Source organism: Acipenser ruthenus, chromosome 17 (assembly GCF_902713425.1).
Source record: "Acipenser ruthenus chromosome 17, fAciRut3.2 maternal haplotype, whole genome shotgun sequence".
NCBI lineage: Eukaryota > Metazoa > Chordata > Actinopteri > Acipenseriformes > Acipenseridae > Acipenser > Acipenser ruthenus.
The window spans coordinates 7,722,577-7,747,804 of NC_081205.1; the positions used below are offsets into that span (position 1 = coordinate 7,722,577).

Genomic DNA, 25,228 nt, shown 5'->3' on the forward strand with positions numbered 1-25,228 from the left:
AGTTGTGTATGGACTTAGTAATTTTAATGTTAATCCCCAACTAGACAAGATATATGCAACTGGCGATTGTGCAAAGGGGAAAATACATTCTGCTTCCTTAGAAACAATCACCGTGGTGATCAAAGTTGGCTGGAGAGGTGCCATCAGTGGTGTATCCCATTGGAACTTAGAATTCAGATGACCTTTAATACAGTACATAATAAATGTAACAAAATACAGATATAGATACATTTTTCTAGTCTAAGGTTTTGTTAATGTGTCTTTGTAGTACACAATTTGTTAACAGATTTTTTAGCTCTGAGTGTTTGCTCAATTATTTCTAAGTTCTCATCTGGTGCATAGACTCAGCATCACAATGTCATAAAATCAAGAAAAGATTCCAAACTCGATTTTCTGGATTCAATCATCCATAACGTTCCGCTCCACCTCTTATAAAAAAAATAGAAAAGAAATTGAATCCTGGAAACTGACTGCAGACTTTATCTTCATTTGACAAGTTGGATGCAAGTTTTTAAAAGACACAAGCACAAATGTGTATGGTGTTATTAGAATCGTGTTTCAAATAATGGTGTTGGTCTTTCTTAATGTTCATGATATTGGCAAAGGCATGATAGTGGATAGCTAAGTGTAATGGACTGAACACAGTGTACATCAGCACAGCATGTCATGACATACCACAGGGAAGTTGTAAAAATGTGTTTTTCCACAGTAAACTTATACTGTATAAGGACAGGCAGGTCAAGCTTTTCACACAGTCAAAGCTAAATGGAACTGCTCTCAGTGCACAGCTCTCCTGCCATTAAAAAAAAAAGCAATTGTAGAGCTCTCTCCCCTTTACGTCGTTTTTTCAAGAGTAGTTTATTTGTACTTGTCACAGAGCACTTTCCAGTCAGGCGCCATTTGAAGTAATAATAATAATAAACCTTGCATCGAGTGAGGTATGATGGAAAGAGGGTACCTGTGACAAGAATCAGTTTATATATATATATATATATATATATATATATATATATATATATATATATATATAAACAGAGCAATTATAGTGTGTCCAGCTGCACTCACAGTCTCCCCACAAAGCTCATGTCAACTTTTACAAAATAGTCTTAAAATAAAGTCCTTGCAGTTTTAATAGCTTTTCTATTTAAAATCCAATGGTATTCATTTGTTGCAAGAAATTCTATGTAGCTTCCCCTTACTGGCTGTAGTAGCAAGCTTTCACTGTACAGTAATTTACATGTCACCCAACTTGTCCAGGACTCTCTTAGGGAGACCTGGTTAAACAAAGACAAATTTAAACATGTACTAGAATAGATAACAATGGGCACTCACAAGTAAAGTACAGGAGTATTTTTTAAATACATATTTCAAAACGTTTGAATTCTAAGTGTAGTCTCTGTTTTGCAACACCATTCATTTCCTAGCTGTCTGTATCTGCTCATTTATTTTGAAATAGATGCATTATTATCAGCAAACAAAACAGCCAAGTATTTATTTAAATAAGTCAGCTGGAACAGTGCCATTGCTACATCTATTGCTATTTTTAACAAAAAACAAAGTCCTTTTAAATGTACTGTACTTCTGTCATTATATTGATTATGCTAGACTGTGGCTGTCACGCAACTGGCCCTTACCTTGTGAAATATTAAAAGAATGGTTAAAAAATTATTCAGTTTGTCTGAAAACTGAATCGGCAAGAGGTAAATCTCCAAATAAGGTATAGGCAGGCTTAGTTAAAAAATGCAAGTAAACAACATAAGAAGTATAGTTTGCTAAATAAACAAATAATAGTTTGGGCAGTTGCACAACGCCTTAGATTATTCATTTTCCTTGGAATATTAGTCTTATTCCTAGGGAGGTGAGCTCTTGTCTGGGTATGGAGCCAACACTGGCAGCACCAAGGGCTCATGAGTCAAGCTCTAGTCCACATCTGGATCAAGGTTTGTGAAAGAAAATGAAAGAAACATTACTTGAAGTTTAGACTGGTCACAAAACCAGTGTTCATTAATAATCAGGCAATCAAACTTGTTTTCAATCTTTTTCTGTTATGAGTTTGTAATATTATAATTAGCAAAAGATCCTAACCCTGATCCTAATGTAATTAAAGAGTTCTAACCAATGCTTTGTAATCCAAACCTCTTATTGTCTTTATGCAGTGGAACCCTGATTGGAGGGTAGTTGACTGCATTGATACTGTAAAGTCAGCTACCAAAATACCAATACCGTAATCAAGGTTTTATTACAATTAAAAACCAGTAACCACTGCCTTTATTGTTATTTAAAACATGTTAAATCTCAAATGTACTGATATATTTACTTTGTTTTGTTTTACTTTCATCTTTTTAAAGCTGGACATGCTATCATCGCTGTCATCTACCGTGTGGTGGTGCTTTCTGATTGGAGGGTGAAAGTTCTGAGATTTCTAGTAACATTAAAACTGTCCTCCCCTTTTATTGATTTGAGAATATTGGTTCAGTTGCACTACAAATATTAGTACAACTTTTTTTTTGTAAAATTGTTTTAAAATGTGTCTAGAATTTTTATGTTGTGAAGATGCAGTCTTTGTGTGGCAAACTATGGGATTACTGGCTACTATATGCAGGCCCCAAATTCAGTATTTATTATTTTGTGTGGTGTTGAGAGTGCCTTGTTAAAAAGAAAACAACATGGAATTAATTACTGCACCCTTTTAGAGCATCCATGAAATGGAGACCATCTGCTGCTTATTTCAATATTTACTGAAAACTTGCCAAGGATGTTCAAAATATTTGTCTCTTTAAATAGCAGACTTACTAAGTAAACATAGACGGGTGTAATTCATAGATGGGTTCCTTCCCTGTTTAATGACTTTCAAAATTGCACTACATAAGATGAATACACTACTTGAATAGTAGCTGAAAATATAGCAGACCCTGATATTGATGTGATACAGCCATCTGAAATGTCTTTATATCAGATTGCTTGTATCAAGATCAAGTTTGTATCAGATGAAAATCATGTCACATTAAAATTAGCTATACTTTTAAAGTATTCTTATTTAACTATATATTACATCATTTGCATGGCTTGCAAATTGAGATTTATTTAAACTAGTGTAGTACTAGATATTTTAAAACTTCACATTTGAGATCTATATAGCGAATAGTAGTTCACAACAGGTAAGATTAAATTAGCTATTTAAACAGTAAAAGTCCATGTTAATGATTAATGTAATGCTATATTAAGACATGCTTTATTGTTCAATAGTGTAGTTACTGTCCAATTCAATCCTGTATTTTGTTTATAGGCATGTTGTTGGAAGTGTTTAAACATGTTAATACTCATTAAACATTGACAGTAATGCATGTGAAAAGGACAGTGTACAGTACATTTGATTAATTAATTTCATACATTGATTCATTCATCAATTAGCTTTTACTGCTAGGTCAGCCATTCCCATATTGTCTATTTTGGGACCACCTTACAGTTTAGGGACATGTGTAAAGAGTGTTTGGCCACCCTGTTGGATAGCTTCATGGCCTCACTTAAGGGTCGATTTGATCAACCTATACACCTGCTGGAAAAATCCATAGATAATGTTAGAGGTTTGTTGAGAAGCTGTGCTATGTGCACAGCAGATTATCGGTTTAGGGTAGGTGAGTAGTCAGTAGGGAATAATCAGAGATTTACTCACAGACCATTGTAGGCTATAGGCAAAGTCTTGACTTGTGTTTTCATATTCCCAACCAATGTTCTGTTACATTGACCTTTAGAGTATTGGTGTATTTGTAACACACACACACTACATTATTATACCAGTATTTGTACTTTTTTTATTAATTTTTTTCCCTGTTTCATTTTGTCTTGAAATTAGATGTCATTCTGAAAGCTGAACTATAGTGTATTATAGTTGGCAGACTTACTAATTGAATAACCATATGCTAGACACTTGCTGGTTTGTAGAATTCCTGTACCAATGTTTATTACATTCCAGTACATTGGAGCAAAATGTATTCACCAGATAAATGCCTTTTTACTAGAAAAAAACATGCAAAAGCTAATAAAGTATTTAATTTTAATTTATGCAGCATACTGTCCTGCACACCAGTTTGAAACTACTACTTAACACATGTCAAGGCTCTGTCTTGCCAAGATATTGTACCTGATTGTACCTGGCAACCATCCCACCCTGATAATATGAAGCCAGTTGAACAATGTTCTGATGTTCTTTTTCATTGATTATACAGATGATAATCTAGTAAAGAACATATTATACAACAGATATATGTGGATGCTGATGAAATTCTGGTAATTGTGACCAAGGAAAGATAGATAATTAGGCAAAGTACATACAAAACAGAAATTTCATTTAAACTGGTTTCAGACCAGTGTACTGGGGAGCCAGAACACATACACATAAGCCACTGAGAGAAAAGCAGTTGTAATGAGTTTGACATGTGCCTGACCGAATGAAAGAATGTGTCCAGGCCACCAAGTGATAAACAGACATGTCATTGTTAAGTATATGTTTATGCCTTCAATAAATAACAGGATTTGTCTGTATTTGTGTTTACGGGATTTCACTTTTGTTTGTTAAAGCTATTATAGGCTTTTTTTGATGACTTCCAGTAAAAGCTTTTTTTTTTTTGACCAGGATAGACCTCCATTTGTTGTGGGGACGCAGAAGCAGTTGCCTATGCATCAACACATCATACAGAGAACCACTTTATTAACATAGTCTATGTCAATACATCCGTTTAGTTACAACATCAAAGTTCAAGAAGTACATTGTGAAAATTGGGAGGACTTTTAACACTTCTCTGATGCCAGAGTTTTAGCTGTTTCTAAAACTGCATGCACATTTAAAAATGTTAGTGTGACATACAGACCTATAGACAGATAGCTAAGGAAGGTTGTTAGCCAGTTTCATCACAATCAGAAAAGTGGTTCTTTATATGCAAAAGCCTGTCTGCCCCCAACTGTATCCTCTGGTAATATGCATGCTGAAGTGGGAACATTCGTCGTGTAGGTATATGAGCAAAACAAATTGTCCTCTTTACGATTTGGCGCGTATCATCTTAAACATCTGTTGGAAATGTGTTACTAATCATACTTTATAATGTTTTGAAGCATTTTTCCATCTGTGTAAAATAGGTCAATAACTATATTAACCCACAGATGCATTGGAGAAGCAAGATTTCTGCAGAGCCTTCGTTATTTTAATGTAATCTGAGCTACCGTCTGCTCCTGTGGGATCCAGAGACCACCAACAGAACAGGAAGAAAGGAAGAGCCATTGCAGATTATTTACTTCTGAGAATCTGCACGTGTTTTTGTTATACTAAGTACTCTATGGAAATTATTCAGGTAGTAGCTGTGTCTGTTTGTTGTACTCTATGAGGCTATAGATCAGGAACCTGTAGGTAAACTGATCTTTTTTTTCTACAGTGATGGAGCAAGGTAATTAAGCATTAAATGTCATTAGACAAACAACATTCCACAAGTCTTATCAATAAGACTTCGGTGAACGTTTTTTTTGCCACTATAGATTATTTTCCAATTAGCTTTAATTGATTATATTTTCATTCACAGTAGTTCTGAGTGCTTTGGAATGTTTTGTAATGCCTGGCAACTGATTGACTTTGCTGGAACTTCTAATTTCTCTTGCACTTCCCCTTTCCGGTAGTTGAATTTCATGGCTACCTATAACTGTCTTTGTCCCTTTGTCACCTCAGTGACATCACTCTAAAAATCTAAAACAATCTGATTCTGATCTAACAAGTACAGAGCTGGACAGTAAATTATATGAACATGATACCGCTATGATAATGATAACACTAATTCAACTGATGAGTCTAAATTGATAAACCCGCAGTAAAGATCACAGAGGCACCCTTTTCTATAAACAAAGCCCTTTCAGTGAGGGGTCAATCTAAAGGGACAGTACTAAAAGTGTAAGCGCTGGGTTTCAAAGCACTGTCCCAGGTATTATGAAAACAATTACAGGATATTTACTGCAGTAGCTTGTAAACTGCTTAGTAATATTGGGCTTCATTCAATATTCAGAAAGCTTTAACCCAATCTTCAAGTTAAGCAAGTACTCTTTTCTTTAAGTCTATACTGGCGACTTATCATTAACACTGTGTGATTTGGGGCTATCGTACATGTACAATATATATTTTTTTAAGTTATGTAACCAGGACTGAAAACTTGGCCTTAAAACCACATCTACTGTAATCTTTTTTCATCAGTAACTATTTATGGATTTAACTAAATAAATGTGTTTGTCAAATTATAGTAATGCCCTCAAGGGTTTCAACAGCGCTGCACTTTTCCACAACAACTTTAAGATTCAAAGACCTTTCAGTTGTGTTTATGTCATTCAGTTGAAGGAAAAGTATAGTAGCCAATAAAAAAAATGATCTGGTTATTGTAGGGACATCATTTTAATTAGTTAAATGGGTTGCAAAAGTTAAGCAATACTGAGCAGTGGGTAAGAGTGCAAAGTACTGAATGTAATTTTATATTAAAAAGCAATTGTGAGTGTGGGTGTTCCTGGAGTGTACATTGTAGTAAAAGCAGGATATAGTAAAAGGCCATGGTAAATTGAAGAAAAATATAGTAAATCATGGCACACCACAGCAAATACAGAGTATTAAGGCGAACTTCAAAATTACTTTAGGTGAAGAGTTTCCATTGTAAATGTGTCAAAAAATAAATTAATAATAATTTGTTGCTGTGAATTTAGTTTTTAAGGTTGCATTCACACTAGATCGGTTTTAAACAGACACAGTCTGGTTTGTTTCATTTGAAACATTGAATCGCTTGCTGTTCACACTTATCTGCAAGCAAAGGGACCAAGTTCATTTGGATGCGAGCTAAAGTTAGTATTTTTTGGTCCTTTTCCATTTTGTTTCAGGACCAAGTTCGTTTGTGTTCACAACGCAGTTTGCAAGTGCACTCGGTTAGTTTAGTTTTGGTTTGTAAACTAGAGGCCAGGAAATCGAGGGAGAGCATCTCCGCTGCCTTCGAATGATCCACAACCACTACTGGACATTTTGTTTTTTGCTCTACTTGTTTCCTCAGAATATGAACTAAACTAAGTGCAAATTGTTTACTTCCGAGTCAGGTTACCTTGCATAGATTGTTTCCTGTGTGTAAAAGCAGTTGTTCACATTGAGGTTTAGCAAGCGAACCAGACTCGCTTCGTTTACCAAACGGACTGAGACCACCTCTGTAGGAGGACTCGGTATGATTCATTTCCCAAACGTACTTTGTTGTTCGCACTTCACACCAAACGTACCGGACCGCAATTGTGACATAGTGAAATAAAGCGTAGAAGATGTTGTTTTGCACAGTTCTTTATATCTTGATTGAATTTTCTGTTTGTGGATATTAGCTTCTATTGTCACTCTATTATTATTATTATTATTATTATTATTATTATTTATTTCTTAGCAGACACCCTTATCCAGGGCGACTTACAATTGTTACAACATATCACATTATACATTATTTCACATTATACAGATATCACGTCATTTTTACATACAATTACCCATTTATACAGTTGGGTTTTTACTGGAGCAATCTAGGCAAAGTACCTTGCTCAAGGGTACAACAGCAGTGTCCCCCACTGGGGATTGAACCCACAACCCTCCGGTCAAGAGTCCAGAGCCCTAACCACTACTCCACACTGCTGCCTATTATAGGTCTTTACAAGATAATGACTCTGAGGCCCAGAACTTTGAACATCATACTAGAATGCTAAGTAGGCTATACATACATTTGTAACAGGGAGGAGGCTTGGTGTGAACCAGTGACCCAACATACTGCAAGCAAGCATCCCTTTAATCCATAATGGCCGTGCATCACACAACACTGCATGTTACATATGCAGTACATATGTTCAGACATACAGCACATACATACATATATACATACATACGTACATACATAAATACATAGTTTACATACATTGGGAAGTCCCAAGTCTCCAGAGTCAAGGCAGTTGGGAACTGGCAGTAGCCACATGGCAACTGACATCACCTGGTTGAGTCAGTTGGTTTTTGTCTTTCACATTGTAATTCATGTTTTCCGGTCTTTGTTGCATATTTCACAGATCCTATGGACAAAGACGGCAGTCAATTCAGACAGGCTTGCTTATTATTTATAATTTGAGGTTTTCCTCCCCCTCTTTGCCGGTTTCTTTCTTTGCTGCACACAAGTAGGAGTTGTAATCCTGAAGAAGCCTACAGCTTGTGTCGACCTACTTGGGTCTTGTTTATCTGAATGAATGGCAGCAAGTGACTCATAGTTTTACCTTATTCTGACAGCTATTCTATCGACACATACTGGCAAACATGGTTGTGGTTTCATTTACTCCCGTCTCTAGTTTTTCATTCAAATGTCTGTGCTATTCATAATAACCAAATGGTATTGTGACCACAGGGACTAAACCACTCAGAGACCTAGCAAAGTAACATTCTTCATACATAGCTTCCTAAATGATCCAGAGTGAGAGCTGCTGAAGTGTTTTTTTAAATTTTTTCTGTTTGAGTCATTACAGTGAAAGAGACTGGAAGAGAGGGCTTTGTCAGTTTTGAAGCCGGAAACCAAGTACTTTTTTGTAGATTTCATAAAACATTATATTTAATGTTTCACACGGAGGGAATTGTACTAGTCAATAATGGGAGGCTGTGTGGTCCAGTGGTTAAAGAAACGGGCTTGTAACCAGGAGGGCCCTGGTTCAAACCCCACCTCAGCCACTGACTCATTGTGTGACCCTGAGCAAGTCACTTAACCTCCTTGTGCTCCATCTTTCGGGTGAGATGTAGTTGTAAGTGACTCTGCAGCTGATGCATAGTTCACACACCCTAGTCTCTGTAAGTCGCCTTGGATAAAGGTATCTGCTAAAATAAAAGAAATAATGGCTTTGCTAATATACTCCAAGCTAAAGCCCCTTATTAGCTTTAAAACAAAACAGAACTGTGTGCATTATTTCCAGTTATGACCTTGTGAGGTCTGTTTATCATTGTAGTTGTAGGAGTGCTCTAGGTCATCTCCCAGCAGGCTTTAAAGCAAACACTGTTAGTGGTGTTTTATTTAGTGACTTCTTCCTGGTGATGGAGACAGTATCATGATGCACCTCCACGGCCCAGTTTTTCACCAGTTATACAATCCTCAGCAGGTCAGCAGGAAAGAATGGTGCCAGAGGTTGAACCCACATTCTTCTTATTTATCACCCTCTGCATCTAGTTTAACTTAGGTTAATTGTTGGCTTTTATTTTGGTAGAAACTACCTGGGAACGACCAACCAACTCCCCTGGTACTCCAAAGAGCCCTCTGTCACAGAAGAACTCCATACCCACAGGTAGGATTGACCTGTTTCTTCACCACTCCCATGCCCAAGGAATGTGTCAAGGCAGATGATATAAAGGGGTTGCTTTCTAATAACATGGGCACTGTGCCTTTATTCTTTTGAGAGTTATGTGAAATTCTTCTCTGCTTGAGAACTTCACACAGCAAGGTTTGCAGTACTGGTACCATAGGTACTAGGTAAAACTGATAAGAAACAAAGTCAAGTAATGTGGCCCTCAAGATCCATTCAAGTCCCAGTCTTTAATTCAAGCAGGTCCTAAATCAGTTAATTTAAACTGATGATGGTAAATCAACTAATTTAGGACCTGATTAGAACAAAAGCCAAGCCTGGAATGAATGTGCACCACTGAGCTTTTGTCTTCATCAGTGTGTCCTATACTGCAGTGTCGATTATCACACAGTACACTGTCCTTCCAAGTACTGTGACACCCTGAGGGTTGTGTATGTGTAAATGCAATAAACAGCAGAGCTGGTGTGGCTCTGGATGTCAGAAGTCATCCAGAGGATGACCTGCTGATACCTAAATCCAAAAAGCGGGCAGGGAATATTTGTTGACGACTCCTGAAATGCCCAAGAAATGCCACTGCCTCAGATTGTGTAGCAGACCTCATCGTTCTTCCTCAGTCCGGATGTAAATTACATTACACTACAGATAATTACATAAACAGCTATTGACTAGATATGGCAGATTGACTTCAGACAGTTAGAAGTGACGCTTATTAAGTCATTGCTTTTCCAGGTGTTCACCAAGACGCCTAAAGATTGAGAATAGTCTTCATTCTTTGAATTCCCGGTGCATCCTACCGAGCTCTCCCAAAGGACATGTAATTATTATAAAAATGTACTAAACATCCAGAAAATCCTACCTGCTTGGGAGTTGCCTTCCTCTGTGATAAGACAGCCAGCAATTCCATGGGGTGCTTGTGCTCCCCACGCTTGTTTCAGAAAGTCCACAGACTTCTGAAGTTTGAAAAGGAATCTCAGGATCTGAAATAATAATAATAATAATAATAATAATAATAATAATAATAATAATAATAATAATAATAATAATAAAACATTTAACACATTGTATGTAATATGATTAGCTTATCCAAGGTTTTATGAAACCACGTATTGGAAGAAAACAAGGCCAGTGTTTTTTCATTGATCTAGTTAGCCTGTATTTACCCTGAGGCTAATTTTAATATAATTGATTTCAAAATCTTTATTTATTCCAGATGTACTGCCTTTGAAGTCAAAGCATTGTTTCTTTATCATTTGTAGTAATTTGTGGCATGAACATGGGGAACATGCTAGGACCATATCTTATTAAAAGCATCATATATTTATGAAAGAATTTGTCAAAAACAAATATTGTACATTCTTGGGGTGATATTTAAAGTGCAAAATATTAAACATGCAAGTGAAGACAAATGGCAAAACCAAACCACCAGGATACGTTCACATTTTTACTATCCTTATACAGTAGCGACTTTTAAAAGTACAAAAATATAAACACTGTGAGAACTACAGGTATGTGTAGGAAGGGATAAGCCTTGGTGGGTCAAACAGCCAATTAAGAGAGCCTTCTAGGAGGGTGACTGCAGGGGTATCCCAACGCCATAGCTTGTAGCTGGTAGGCTTGAAGAACTGAACTCTGGACCCAGTGATTGCTGATTTGCATTCAGCTTTTTAACAATTATTATTATTATTATTATTATTATTATTATTATTATTATTATTATTATTATTATTAACACTTAGCCTTTTATTTTCAGAGATTTGTGTATTTTAGATTAGAATCAGAGATATTATCATAACCAGGCTGATTATAAACTTCAAATTCATTTTATTCAGTTTATACTTTTGGCAGTGTAACATTCCCTCTTTGCTTTTGAAACTAAGTAGGCAGGAAGTACTCTTTGCTGTAAAAACATTGTTAATTTATTTCTGTCGACATTCGCACAGACGTTTAGCTGCTTATATTTTATGCAGAATTTATTATGATTTAGCAAAAGGACAAAAAGCTAGAAAATGTCTGACTTAGTGGTATTATACACATTGATGTTGCTAGTTGATATTTTAAATGACCATTGTTTATTTTCTATTAGCTATAAATTAATAATAATAAAAAAAAAAAAAACATTAAGCACTGTGAGCATTGTTATTGGTTAGCAATGATTTAATAGTAAACCAGTAATAGATGAATCAATTTAAAACTCTTCTCAGGCCTGTAAAGTATGCAACAATACGGTGCAAATGAGCCATGTAGAACTTTGAAGTTCCCATTTGTTTACAGTAATCAACCATTTCAATTGAAACAATTGGGCTGAACTGATTTTTCACAAAGTGTAAATAATATACAAAGATCACAACGAGAATCACACCTCTTTTATTTGCTGTAGTGATTTAACATTTCCAGTTGGAAAACGATGCAAGTAAAAGAAAGCATGTCAATGAATCGATTGAGATGTGCACACATGCAAACCAAATATCTTTCTGTGGGCGCCCAGAGAATAAGGCCCAAAGAAAAGCGTGTCTTGCTAAATACCTACATGTCAGATCTAAGCCAGGCATTAATAAACCAAGACATCTCAGTCATTAAGAAGCTGTTACGCTTCTACTTTGCAAATCGTATTTTAGCATATTATAGCCATCTCTTCCTCAGCTACAATATTGGGTCTGGACTCTGAAGATACGTGTATCGCTTAACATGGCGGTACTGCAGAAGCATTCCCTCTGGATACTGAATGCTACACACTGTGATAGTTTCACTATCTCTGGAGTTCTCAGTCATGCAGCTCCTGACGTTACAAATAATTTATCATTTCATGGTGACTTATTGCTTCTTTTCAATTCCATGTTCTTACAGTTAATGGATATCACACATCGGGAAGCCCATTACACCAGCCAGATCAGCCTCACCCGTCACTGAGAAAACCCAGCAGTGATCTACAGGTAAGAGAAACACCATAGTCTAGTCGTCATAATGATTGTGTCTTAATCCTACATATTAATCCAAATGTTTGACATTATCACTGGTGTATTATGCGTATAAGACATTCCCATTAGACTGTATTTATATAAATTATCATGTTAGGATAATTTCCTTTAAACAGTATTCCAGTTTCCAATAGTCCACAAATTGTTTTGTTTCTCGTCCACTGTTTCCATGGGAAAGGTTCAATGAAATTAAATGATGGCACAACTTATATTACTAAGCAGTACCAAAAAAATATATATATAAAGATTATTGCTGAAAACATCAATTATTTGCAGTGTATTATTTGATTCTTGGTTAAACACAGTACAAGGATATCAGAACCATATTGGTTCGCGGTTTGTCACTTGCTATATTGGAAATACATTATAAAGGTGTATTTTTCAAGCTCTCCATTTGCTGATCATAATTAAGGCACTAAACACTAAAGCCCTGCCCAGATTTCTTTCTAGAGGAAAGGGAGGTGTGGTGAAAATCTGTGGAGATAAATCCTTGTTTCCTAATGCAGCCCATGTGCTGCTTCACTGGGCACAGTTTGGATGCCTGGGGGTGCAGAAAGGTCTGCTGCTATCTCTCGCTCTCAACTCAATTACCTCAGGCCTCGGTGATAGCGGTGCTGGAGTCAAGCTCCTCACAGTGCAACAACTGAACTCAACGGAGCAGGAGCAAGCTGGGATCAACAAACAACAACTGCTGCTGCTGCTGCTACCAATAAAAACTATTTGAAAATGTCTGAAACCGACGGCAGCTTTGACGATGCCTCTTGCATGTCTCCACAGAGCCCAGGGTCGACATCACCCTCAAGAAAACAGATCAAAGAAACCACTATTACTGTAAGTACATAGAACACCAGAAAAAAACAAACAAACTGTCAAACAACCACTAAAGTAAACAGGGAGCTATGTTGTACCTGGGTTTGTAAATACCTGGGTTTCTGTACCTGTGTCAGATGGGGAGGTTTGCTATTTATTGATGTATTTATTTATTTTTTTATTTATTTATTTAATATTGGCTGTGTGTATGATATTAAGAGGTGCACATCTTGGAATGCAGAAATTAAAAGGATGGGAAGGAAGTAAACAAAGGAAATGGCTATAATTTTCTTTGCATTCCTCATGCTTGTCATGCTAATCTGTTTTTCATTTTCTAAAACTGCTTTTTAAGTAAAAAAAAAGGAATATTGGAAATGTAAAGGGTACACATATTGCTGCTATTTTAATTACTATTAGAATCTAAAAAGCTGTTTTCATTTTCCAGGCTCAACTGTTAAGAAATACATATAATGAATGTCAAACTGACACTAAATTGCTCTCTGGAGAACCTGTTTCATTGTGGTAATATTTCAAAGAAAGAACAGATGTATGTTTAGGTAAATTCATGCCTGCTCATAAAACTCAAATATGAACCTAATAACTGTTTGTTTATGGTGCAAATGATTCAAATGTAAAGATAGAAACATCTTATCCCTGTGCATGTTGAGTTTGATTCTAATTTTAGAATTCAGCGATGTACCTGAAAAAATATGTGAATACTTGTTGAATAATTTAATTTGAAGTGTATCTACATAGATTTGTTTACTAGCTAAGACCCCTAGAGCAGTCCCAGTCTTGTTTCTAGCTGTGAGAGTAGAGACCTTCGCTGGGTTGATGAAGGAAAACACAGCATGTACAGTTTCCATGGTGACGAAACGATGGGTGTTGAAACTGGGAGGTGGGGGGTGGGGAGGTAAATATTTAGGATATTATTGTAATAATAAAACAATATAACAGAATTGTGATTGGATATATGACTTCTGATAATTAAACGAAAAATGAAAAATGGGTAATCAAAAAGGACAGTAGGATGGTTAAGCAATCAGTAGTAAATATGGTGCTCTTGGATAGACATGAGTAATGGAGAAAACACCACAGGTGAGTGCAGAAGATAGCAAGTCTGTCACTGCAATATATATATATATATATATATATATATGATACATCGCGGGCATCCCCTATACTGTATATCCAGCTGTGATAACTCCATGTTTACGGTTGGTGTCAGGTTGTGGTGGGTGGGGTCGTGTTTTAATGTAACTTGCATGACCAGCTTGGCTACAGGTAGTTCTCATCTGTGAACTAGGTTTCCATGCCTGGCCTATGAATATGCCAGCCAGCACACTGACACATTCTAAATTATCGGGGTGCGTAATTTGGCTAAATTAGTCAGTTGTATATTAAGTTATTGGGTTGTCACACCCTTGGGTCAGTGTCTTTAGAGACAGTTTTGGACAGTTCCGTAATTATTGTGGGACTCTACTACAAACTTATAAGAAGTAAACTACAGTACAACCGTCTTGGATGTGTTTTTTTGAGTTTGAGAATGCTGGCTGCTTTGTGACAATTGGTTTGCATATCTATATAGAGGGCGTTTCATGCCTTAAACTCCACTTAGATTTGCAGTGACACTATGGAGAACGACAGCTGTATATCTTTTTAATCAACCCGCTAACTTACCTTTGCTGTAGTATCAATGTTGCCATGGCTACACTGCTTTTAACACGTAAAAACAAGGTTTACAGTGCATTAAAATACAGTATAGTTCAGTGCCTGCTCTCTTATGTCTTATGAGTGTATTTTGAATGTGTTGTGTGTAGGGTGTCTAGGTTCTAGCTGCTCAGACTGTGTGAAGTCAAATGCACGAATATCATGAAGTTAGGTTTGCACACACCGAGCGGTCATTTTCAAACCTCACTTGCAGTTTGTGACTTTTAGGAGTCTTTTCCAGAAACAGAACCAGTGATTGAAAAATAACTTTTTTTTTGCATTAGTTGTTAGTGATTTATATAGGTTTTCCATTTACAAACTTACAGTTGCCACAGTTGCAGTGGGATTGGAATAGTCAGGAAATAACAGGGTTATATTTGAGTAAAGCAGATAGTGACGGCACAGTCCTGAGTTGCTTTTGTCTTTCCATCTGTGCAAACTGTAATTTACATTTTTTTCTTATTTATTTTTTTCATCCAGTTATAGACAATTGCAAATGGAATCTGACAGGGATGATTTAAAATGAGAAATAGCTATAAAATAAAATGCAATTCCCTGAGCTTTTCTTTAATAAACCATACATCATTGTTATGTGAAACAGTTATTGGTTTTAAAGTATTGATGGAGTCTGCTGAGGTTTGAGAAATACGGCTTGAAAATTATCGGTAGTAGTGTCAGTTTTATGAACCAAGATAATGCATCCTTAAAAAGGCCCTTCCCAGGGTTTTAAGCTTCTCAGTAAAAATAAATAAATAAAAAAATACACTAAATGTCAAATAGAGTAAATTGACTGTGCCTCATCTCAGATAAATATGGAATTCCGATAAATATAATATATACAATAGTGGTAATTTGTTACCTAGCAACTAGAGTGGTGTGCATGATGTAGTCTCATTTACATCATGCTCTGTTGCCGTGGAAGCCCATGGATGCTATGTGATGGGGTGAGCCTAGCATTAGTGTTCATTATTACAGGGCTCAGCTTATCAGTAGTTTCTAATGCATGGGAGTAGTGGGGGAGGGGTATGTGTTGCCGCTCTCCCTCGGCTGTCATTTAATTCACAGACAGGATGATGAATTAAAGCTGCAGTGTCCCACAGTCCCAACTCATTGGTGTCTGTTTGTTACATTCTTCCACGGTTTAGCCTTCAGTGCACTTTATATATGGAGCAGACCTTGCTGACTGTTCAGTTTGTTGATATCCCTTTGAAACCTGTTCCTTGCTGTCACTTTCTACAATAAGCATGCTACAACTCTTAAGATTATTGCCTTTTTATTCCAAATGGTGTTTTATTTATTATAACATTTTGTAAGAAACACCTACATAACTGATAATGTCAGACTGTTAAGATAGCAAACACAACCACCTAGATTTGTAAAAAGCTTGAATGGGGCACTATACAGTGCCTTTAAAAAACAAAATATATGTTTATTATTTAAGCTTATATTTTATAGGGTTGTAGACAGAGAACGAAAATGAGGGAATATCGTCATGAGTAGAAGTGAACTGACCAGGGCTAATGATACAACCAATACACAGATGCTCACCGTCATATAACTCTGCTACGGTTTTACTGTTTAGACAAATCCTAGAAATACTAAAAGAAACAAAAATACCATGACAAACGTTTCAACTAGAAGTCTTCAGTGTCTTTAGACTCAAAATTGTTTCTATCCATAATCATTTGTAAGCCTTTTCATTTCGTTAATGAAGGAAATCCCGTTAAGTGGCCGAGGTATGTGCACCATGGTCGTATCAATGTTTGGAATTGATTTTGCAGTTAAAGGGAATTCCGAAAGGTGTGTAAGTTATGATTTCTTAACTGTACCAACATTGAGAAACAAGTACGGTAGAAACTTGATACGGTACTTAAATAGTTTATGCTGTGATGTGGCATAAAGCACAAAGGTGATGCTCTGAAACTGGTTATAATGTTTAGTATTGGAAATTGGAGCTGGCAGTGTACTGTGTCTGGATTCTCACAGACTGGCAGGGTTGACGCAGTTCCACAATAGACAGAGCCAGCTCAGTCTATTTTTCTAAGCACTATAAAACATAAATAATTGAAACAGTTTTAACAGCACCAAATGCTGCACAGCAGTAAAAAATGTGCTGTGACATTAATAATAATAACAACTATTATTAGTATTATTAGTATTAGTAATACTATCAGTAGTATTACTACGACTACTATGACTACTACTACTATGACTACTACTACTACTACTACTACTACTACTACTACTACTACTACTAATAATAATAATAATAATATTAATAATAATATTAAAATATACATTTATATAGCGCATTTTTCAAAAATGACCCCTAGGCACATCGCAATAAAACTTTTAAAAAATAATAAAACAACGTCATGATGGAACCTATCAAAACGCTTTACAATAACATCAAATTAACAAGAAAACAACGAATAACAAAACCCAAACCCACCTCGTCCAGTCATGACCACATCTCCAGATATCAAGGCTGTCAGGTTTAAAAACTCCATAGACCAGCGTGAACAAGTGTGTTTCCAGATTTAACACAGAAATACTATCTCTCATAGCTTTAGGCAGCAATTTAAATATTGCACAACCAAGAGGCAAGCGTCAGTTGATCTATAGTTTCATTTTTATTTTGGTCCTTATCCATGTTTTTCAGGACAGAGTGAGTTTGTGTTTACGCTACAGTTTGCAAGTGCACTCGGCGTTTATAAGGTGTGTGAACCGGATGCTTACAATATCCTGCAAGGCATATTGAAAGATGGCAACTGTTAATGTATTGCTCTGGTTTTTAATATAGAGTGTTTTAGATTCTTACGTATTGCTGTGGAAGAAAGCATTGGGGTAGCACTTAATTTAATGAATAATAACATCGGGCGAATTTATTGCAGATCATAACAACTCATTATTCTCTTTGTATTGTCATCTAGTCAAAGCATGTTAAATGCCCTTGTGGAGGTGAGGCCGGACCAACCGCTGGGAAGCAAGCTTAGCTTCCTCCAAAAGGAAACAAAAAATAGGGTAGCGGGAGAATCAAAAAGGAAGAGACGTCTCTCCGTCTTGTAAGGGTTGTGTTTGCTGAGGGAGGTCAGCACGGCTGGACTTTCAAAGCTAGTAGTGAGCTTCACTTACCTCTGGAAAAATAAAAAAAGAAATAAACATGCAAAGGGGACCAGGGGTCTACCCCCAGGTCAGAGAGCCACCTCGGGGGAGTCGAGGCCACGTGGCTGGGCTCCAAGGCAGTGACCAAGCTTTGCTCTCCAGAGAGGGAGACTGGCACTAGTGAAAAAGGATAGAGTGAACAGGGGAAAAGAAAACAAAAAAGAGTTAGGATCGTTTTGGCCAGGGGTCTCCTCTTCTGGCTCGCGGAGAACCTTCCTCGCAGAAGACGAGGTCAGCGCGGCCGGGCCTCTAAGGTTCACTTGCCTTCAGAAGATTATTATTACTCTGATGAGGAAACCTCTATTGCTTCTGAAAGAGAGATAGCCCTCACTCTGGCCATACTAGCAATACTCTGGAACGAATGGAGTGGAACGAATATAAGGCTCCACTGCGTCATGATCTGGAGAGCTAGACTGAGACAGGAGAGCTTGAAACCTCAGGATTTTATAAAAAAAAAAAAGACAAAGGATGTGATGACTGATGAAAATTAATCTTGAAAACAAGAAGAATACATGAGGTATATAATTCAAGGGGAATTTTAATCATCTCTCTACAAGGCAATCGTCACATTCTGTAGGTTTTTTAAATTGATTTTATATTATATTTGCATTTGGTTAATCACATGTCATGTATCATTAGTTTTCTAATACTGTTGCCTCCCAGAAGTCTGTGTGCTGAATGCCAAGCAATTGGTTTTGTTATTGGTTAACAGATTTACGTGATTCAGTTACTTAGTAACTGATCTTTCCGGAATGATTATTACAATTAGACAGATGGTGGATACAAAAGAGGCAAAAACACCATAAAACTCTGCATTTTGGAAGGATACATCACCGATGACGTTCTCTATAATGGCCCATTGGGTTAAAGCTTTTGAAACTTTTATCTTAAAGTAATTATTTCTTTTGTTCCTTTGTCCACAAAGAGATGCTGGGGGAGTGCCATGTAATTTAACTGGGTATCAAAAAAAGATTAATGTTTATTTTAATATTAAGTAATCAAGTCACAATTAATGGAAGATAATTACAGTAATTATCATCCAATACTACTAGTCCAGGTTTGTTGACTGTCTTACGCATTGTAGATTGCTACAAGGAAAAGGCCATAGATTGCAGAATGCGAGTCAAGAATGCCATTTGAATAACAAATTAATCAGTCAAGTAAAGTCCATTTGCACACAATTGTGTGCTGCATATGGCAGGTGTTTACCAAAACAATGTCACCTCAATGGGTTATTAAAAGAACATAAAGACATATCTTCACATTGCACAATATAACTTTATTCTTATTGCTTTTTGAGGTGACCAGTGTCCGTGCAATAAAAACAGTTTTACAGTCCAATAAACTATGAGGGCCCTGCATTGTATTTCACTTCTTATAGGCATTAAAAGGACAATATGTATACAGCAATCTGTGAATAACTGTTAATTTCACAAGCCTTCCAGTGATCATGCAGCTTGATTACTTCACTCCTGGGATCCTAGTCATTTCCCTGACTGTTCACAAACCATTACTATTCTCTCCATGAATGTGGAAAAAATGTCTCTAAGAGACCCACTTAACTCACACTGTCACTTCCAGTTTACTTCTCTTCTCTATGCTCCGTGACCCTTCTACTAAACTATACACCAAACAACCTAGTCAGTGATTTTATTTTATTTGTAGGTATTTTGTATGCACTGTTCTGATAAGATAAACAGCCCTAAATATCACTATAAACCAGAGATGAGTTCTCCTTTAGGCCCACAAAAAATGATTACATCTTATTTGATCTCATTAATAGGAGTGTAACAAGGTCAAAAACCATAACGCGTCTTAGAGAAGCAAACCGACAGCACAAAATTATATAGAAGGGTTCTGACAATCTTTTTTTTTTTGTTACTGTCCTCTAATGCTTGTGTGATGTTTGCATATATTCTGAGTGGTTATTATTGGAATTATTCAAATACAGTTTTTTTTTTTTTTTTAATAAGTGTTAGGGTGCTTTTCACTTATAGTACATATATTATAAGAATAAGAATCAAAGTAGAAAATGTCAAGCCATGCAGGGCATGTGGCTGAGGTATTTTCTTACTAAATGTATGCCGCTTATTGTTTTTCTAAGAATACTTGCGTTATTCTGCTCTTCCACAAATTGTAGAATTTTAAATTTGCAGGCTGTTGTTTTTTGTTTTGGTATTGACTGTGTTTATGTACTGGTGGTAGAGTTTCTTTTTAGAAATTGAGGTTTTCAGTTGTATCATCATTTCTATTATATACAGGCAATCCTATTATAAACGGGTCTAATGTCACCACCTAATCTTATTATAAAGGGTCTCACACCACCACTCTATTTAATAAGACTGTAAAACTCAGAGGTTTATAGGAAAATTATCATTCGCCATGTATAATAATAATAATAATAATAATAATAATAATAATAATAATAATAATAATAATAATAATAAACAGACAAAAGAAATGTTCCACAGAGGACATCTTAAAAAACCTAATTTTTATCATCAAACGAGAGAAAGAGATGGAAGAGAAACTGATGGAAGAAGCTATTTCAGTTAGAGCTGTGAGGACCCAAAGCATTTCATTACACTTCCATGATCATTACAATAACATTATTACACTGTCAGGTTTCAAATTCCCTGAGGATAAAGTATGAATTAATATAGTCAGGTAGTACAAGAAACCCTTGAGGCAAGAAAGGATTTGTCGGAATTAGTCTAGCCTTGTGACGGGTAGATCTCAAGGAAGATGAGAGGTATTTGAAGTAACAGAGAAATGCGAGATTTGGGTCTCCCAATGGTCATTGATAACTGTTATGTTTAATGTATATAAACAAATGTTGCCATAGTTGCAAGAGCTCAATGAAATAGAAAGTATCCAGAGAAAAGGACACCATTTCTGTGCACAGGAGTGTTTTCTTTTAGATGATATTAACTATCTGATGTGTTTTGTAAAACACTTTACCATGGATTTTAACAGAACAATGTTTTAGCGTGGCGCAGCAGGAACACAAATGTTCTATATAATACCAATTATGCACAAGGATTTGCCAGATGTGTGAAAGCATATCCCTAAGGTGATTACTAAACCAAGCTCCTGGCAGACTCTTAGGCTGACAAACATCTGTCACACTGATATTTCTATTTTTAAATGGTACACTGTTTCAGAAAGACATTCGCAATTCTATTTTTGAAACCATGCGCCTTTTAAATAGATTAGCAAATGTATAGTGGGAGAAAAACACACTGCAGTATTCCAACAGGGTCAGCCAGAGAACTCTGAACCGCTGGGTTAATCTGTAACAGCGAAACACATTTTGCAATGCTTCATTTGCTAAAGCAGTTTATGTTATAGTTAAAGAAAATAAAGTTAACTTGAATCATGTATTCATCCAATAGACAACATAATCCCAGCATCCCAGCACTGTGCCTTGTGAAATGTGGTGGGCGTGAATGGAATGGTATTCTGTAACCTTATCCTGGAAGATCCAAGAACAAAGATCACTTTACCTGTGTGAGAGTGACCTCCATGGCATACATGTTTGTTAGATACGGAGCATGAAAGACAGACAGACAGAGAGCATCATTTTATTATGTAGGACTGTGCCTTGCTTAGCATGTCTGCAGATAATTACAGTCTTTAAATCTAAATCAATTTTCCTTCTTTGAATTTCAAATACCGAAGCACTATGGGGTGGCCCATTGATATGGGGGCCTCCTGTTGGCAGAAAGTTGATTTGGATGGTGTTCATTACTTTTAAATCCTTGTGAGGGCTGTTTAATCATTACTGTTTCATTTTTAAATAAAACTGAGTTTGGTGGCTTTAGTTATTGATTTTGCTAAAGATTTATGATGGCTGCTTGAAACTGTTTTGGGACATTTCCAAGACTTTTATAAACCCTTTATTTGATCTAGCAGAAATGCAGTGCAGTTTTCTTTACTGCAAATAATACAACTATGTTTAATGAGCATCTTGGTACAGTTACTGTATCTAAACGAATGCATTATTTTTTAAAATCACTTTGCATATCATTTTTTGGTTCAGTCATCGCATCCTGGTGACTTTTTAAAACTCTATCATGTATGTAAGCAATACATCACTAAGAAAGCTTTGTAGACATCATAATCTAACATCTATGATTTATTTATATTTGTTAACAATAACAACGATGGCCAGGAAATCCTACTGAATGCATTCCAAATAATACATATTTGTATTATTACTGGCACATGATTTGAAACATCTGAAGCATGTATAAGATCGTTGAAGTCTGGATTATAAAAAAGTTACTCCCATGAAAACCCTAACAAAAAAAAAAAAAACCTTTGAAACTAAGAGATATCATTACGTTACGTCTTCTATACATTGGCTCCTTGTGAGAGTTCTGGCGTGCTGTACTGTTTAGATTTTGGGGATTGTGTTTTGAAAGGTAAAATGTTAAACACATATTTCAGTGCTTTTCCCAGTGAACCTTCCAACTTTCACTCAGTGACATAATTCTCATTAAAAGGTTCCAGAAGAATGGTCTAATGATTCTTTAATTGGAAGCAGATACTGGTTGCAATGGCCCTTTATTCTGAAGCTGAATTTGAAGCCAGAGTAAACACTACAGTATTATAGAGATTTGAAAAAAAAAAAAAAAAAAAAAGCAACATATGCAACTAGTCATTAAAAATGATTATTTTTAGATGTAAAAACAAGATTGTGGGTAAAATAATGAGACCACTGGAATATCATAATCTTAGTTTGCTAAGTGTCATTCTCTTGGACATTCATTGCTGTCAGCTTTTATTAAACATGTTTTCATTTTATCTCTGAAAAAAAAATAGTGTAATTTCTTATATGAGTGGGATAGAGAGAACCTTTCATCCATAGACAAATCTTAATGGTGGTATATGAAGTAATACGACAAAGAACAAATAAATTCTATGACACACATTTCGACTAAAGGCATTTCTAAATGGAAGACGTTATAAGTTTGCAACATAAACAAACCTTTGCTGAAAAAGCTTAAATCTTGGGTAGCTTCCTCCTTGCATTTTTTAAACCAAATACCTTGCAAAAATGTTGAACAATATTTAAATACGTAGAGGATAAATATTAGCAGGAATAAATTATATCTTTTGTAACTGTCACAGAATAAATTATACCTTTTGCAACTGTCACTTGTCATTTATGATGGGTGTGTGGGTGATTCACTGAGGGACACAGGAGTCGGAAAGGTTTAGTTGACAATGCCACACAGGCGCACAAGATTTATTCAACACAACGGGGCACCCTTGTGCCATGGAGTTAATACCGACAGCGGTAATTTTGTTTGGTACACAGTTCATGTTAAGCATGCACAGATGCTGCAAAATAATAGTCCAAAAACAAAAGTCGAAAGCAAAAGAGAAAATAAACACTGTTAATAAAACTACAAACCAAAGGTGCTGCTACACGTAGCGTCTCGATTCCCCGAGCTAAACTAAATAACTAAGTAGCGGCTGTCTTCTTCCGCCTTCTCTGTTGTCTTTTCCTCCTTCTCCGTACTCTTTCGTTCTCTCTGTTTACTGTAGCTGTCCGGCCAGAGCAGCTTCCTCTGGATTGCATCCTGCAAGGGCTAACACAGGAATAGGAGAGCGTCATTCTTATAGGATCGACCGTTACCCCCAAGACCCCCCCCCCCCCCAACCAATCAAAGAGGTCTGAGCGACACCCCCCTACCCCCGCTCAACCTCTTTCTGTCATCGCCATGATTGGCAGGCGGGTCAAACAGGGCTTCTTACCCCTCCCCTGCAGGATCACACATGTGCCCAAGATCTCCCCTGTCATAGCATTTTATTATAATAAACACATACAGTATACATGCCATCACAGTCACAGATCACACAGCTAACACTGCAGCACTGCAGTGCTGGCACACTAAATAGAAGTGAAGCAAGCTATCGCCTATTAACATCTCTCTGCCCACGCCAGTAAAACACCTGAAGCAAGTATAATATAGTTATAAAATGGGTTACTGATCCTTAAAGATGGAAACGCAGCAGTGTGGCCATTACTAAGTATAAGTAGTACATGGTAGCAGTCTGGATATTCACTGCAATCATACCAATGCACCTGGAAGTAGCTGTTTAATTACTTATGTTGGATTTCAAGTACTGTATGTGCATGTCTTGTTCAAAATTTAAGTAAAAAGACTTCAGCCCAATGAAATGGGGACCACTGATGATGTTGCTAGTGTTACTACTACTATGACTACTACTACTACTACTACTAAATAATAATAATAATAATAATAATAATAATAATAATAATAATAATAATAATGCAATCCTGTCAGAAACTTCGAACACTTTTTTTAGCTTCAAAAAGGTAGGACTGATGGTTTAAATGTGTCATTTAAAAGAAATATATTGTTAAAGTAAGAGCCTCAGGATACTGCCCTATTAATAATTTAAGGCATGGCCACTGAGCATTCTTTTGTGGGGGCGTCCTGTTGACATGATGATATTCATTACATAATTGCTTTGAAATCAGTGTTAATTGTAGCTGTGTCTGCAGCTGGTATTTTACCAAAGGGATGGCTTGACAACTCTGTGTTGCTGTTATAATAAGTAGATACAAGGCTGTTACTAGTCTTTACTTACAGTAGTTATTTTACCTGTCTGTAATAATCTTGACCTTTTGCTTTAAGGTAATACAGTAGATGCATAACTAATTAGTTAAACCAGGTTTTCCACTCTCCATATCCAATGATCAATACTTGAGATTGCCATTTACTTCATTCAATCACAACCAGGTTTTCAAATTGTGATGCTTGTGCATTGTATAGGTAGTTTGAATAAGGTACTGTATGTGTGCAAAATGTTTCACAATGCATAATGATCTCATGACATGGGTTTATACAGTCTGGGTTGGGTCAAAATGACACACGCAAAATGACATATACTTGTTTAAAGGAATGCTAACCAAGGTTTTGCCTTTCTTCTTACCTCCTTTTTCTTCTGCTGGAGATTCTTGGTCATTTTCTTTGTGTTTTATACATGCACTTCAATTTAGAATTTGTAGATATAGTAGTATTGACTGATGGGCTGAGCTATTGAAGGCTACATCTTGAAAAACAATTGTCTGGTTTAATAAGTCTATGTGCATGCTCTAGATGTTGGTCAAGGGTACCTGCATTTGCATGCCTGTGCCATGGGTTATTTATCTGGAGGAT

At 36.3% G+C, this 25,228-nt stretch overlaps 1 protein-coding gene across 3 annotated transcripts in view; it reads left to right on the top strand.

Moving 5' to 3' along the window:
- Window positions 1-25,228, top strand: part of LOC117423642 (growth arrest-specific protein 7) — a 96,183-nt gene that overhangs the window by 52,258 nt on the left and 18,697 nt on the right. For 2 of the 3 annotated variants that reach the window (XM_034039710.3, XM_034039712.3), the window contains exons 3-5: window positions 9,274-9,351; window positions 12,214-12,299; window positions 13,122-13,175. In XM_034039710.3, coding sequence (XP_033895601.1) covers window positions 9,274-9,351; window positions 12,214-12,299; window positions 13,122-13,175 — 218 coding nt within the window. The remainder of the gene's footprint in view (window positions 1-9,273; window positions 9,352-12,213; window positions 12,300-13,121; window positions 13,176-25,228) is intronic. The other variant, XM_034039711.3, reaches the window with a different exon arrangement.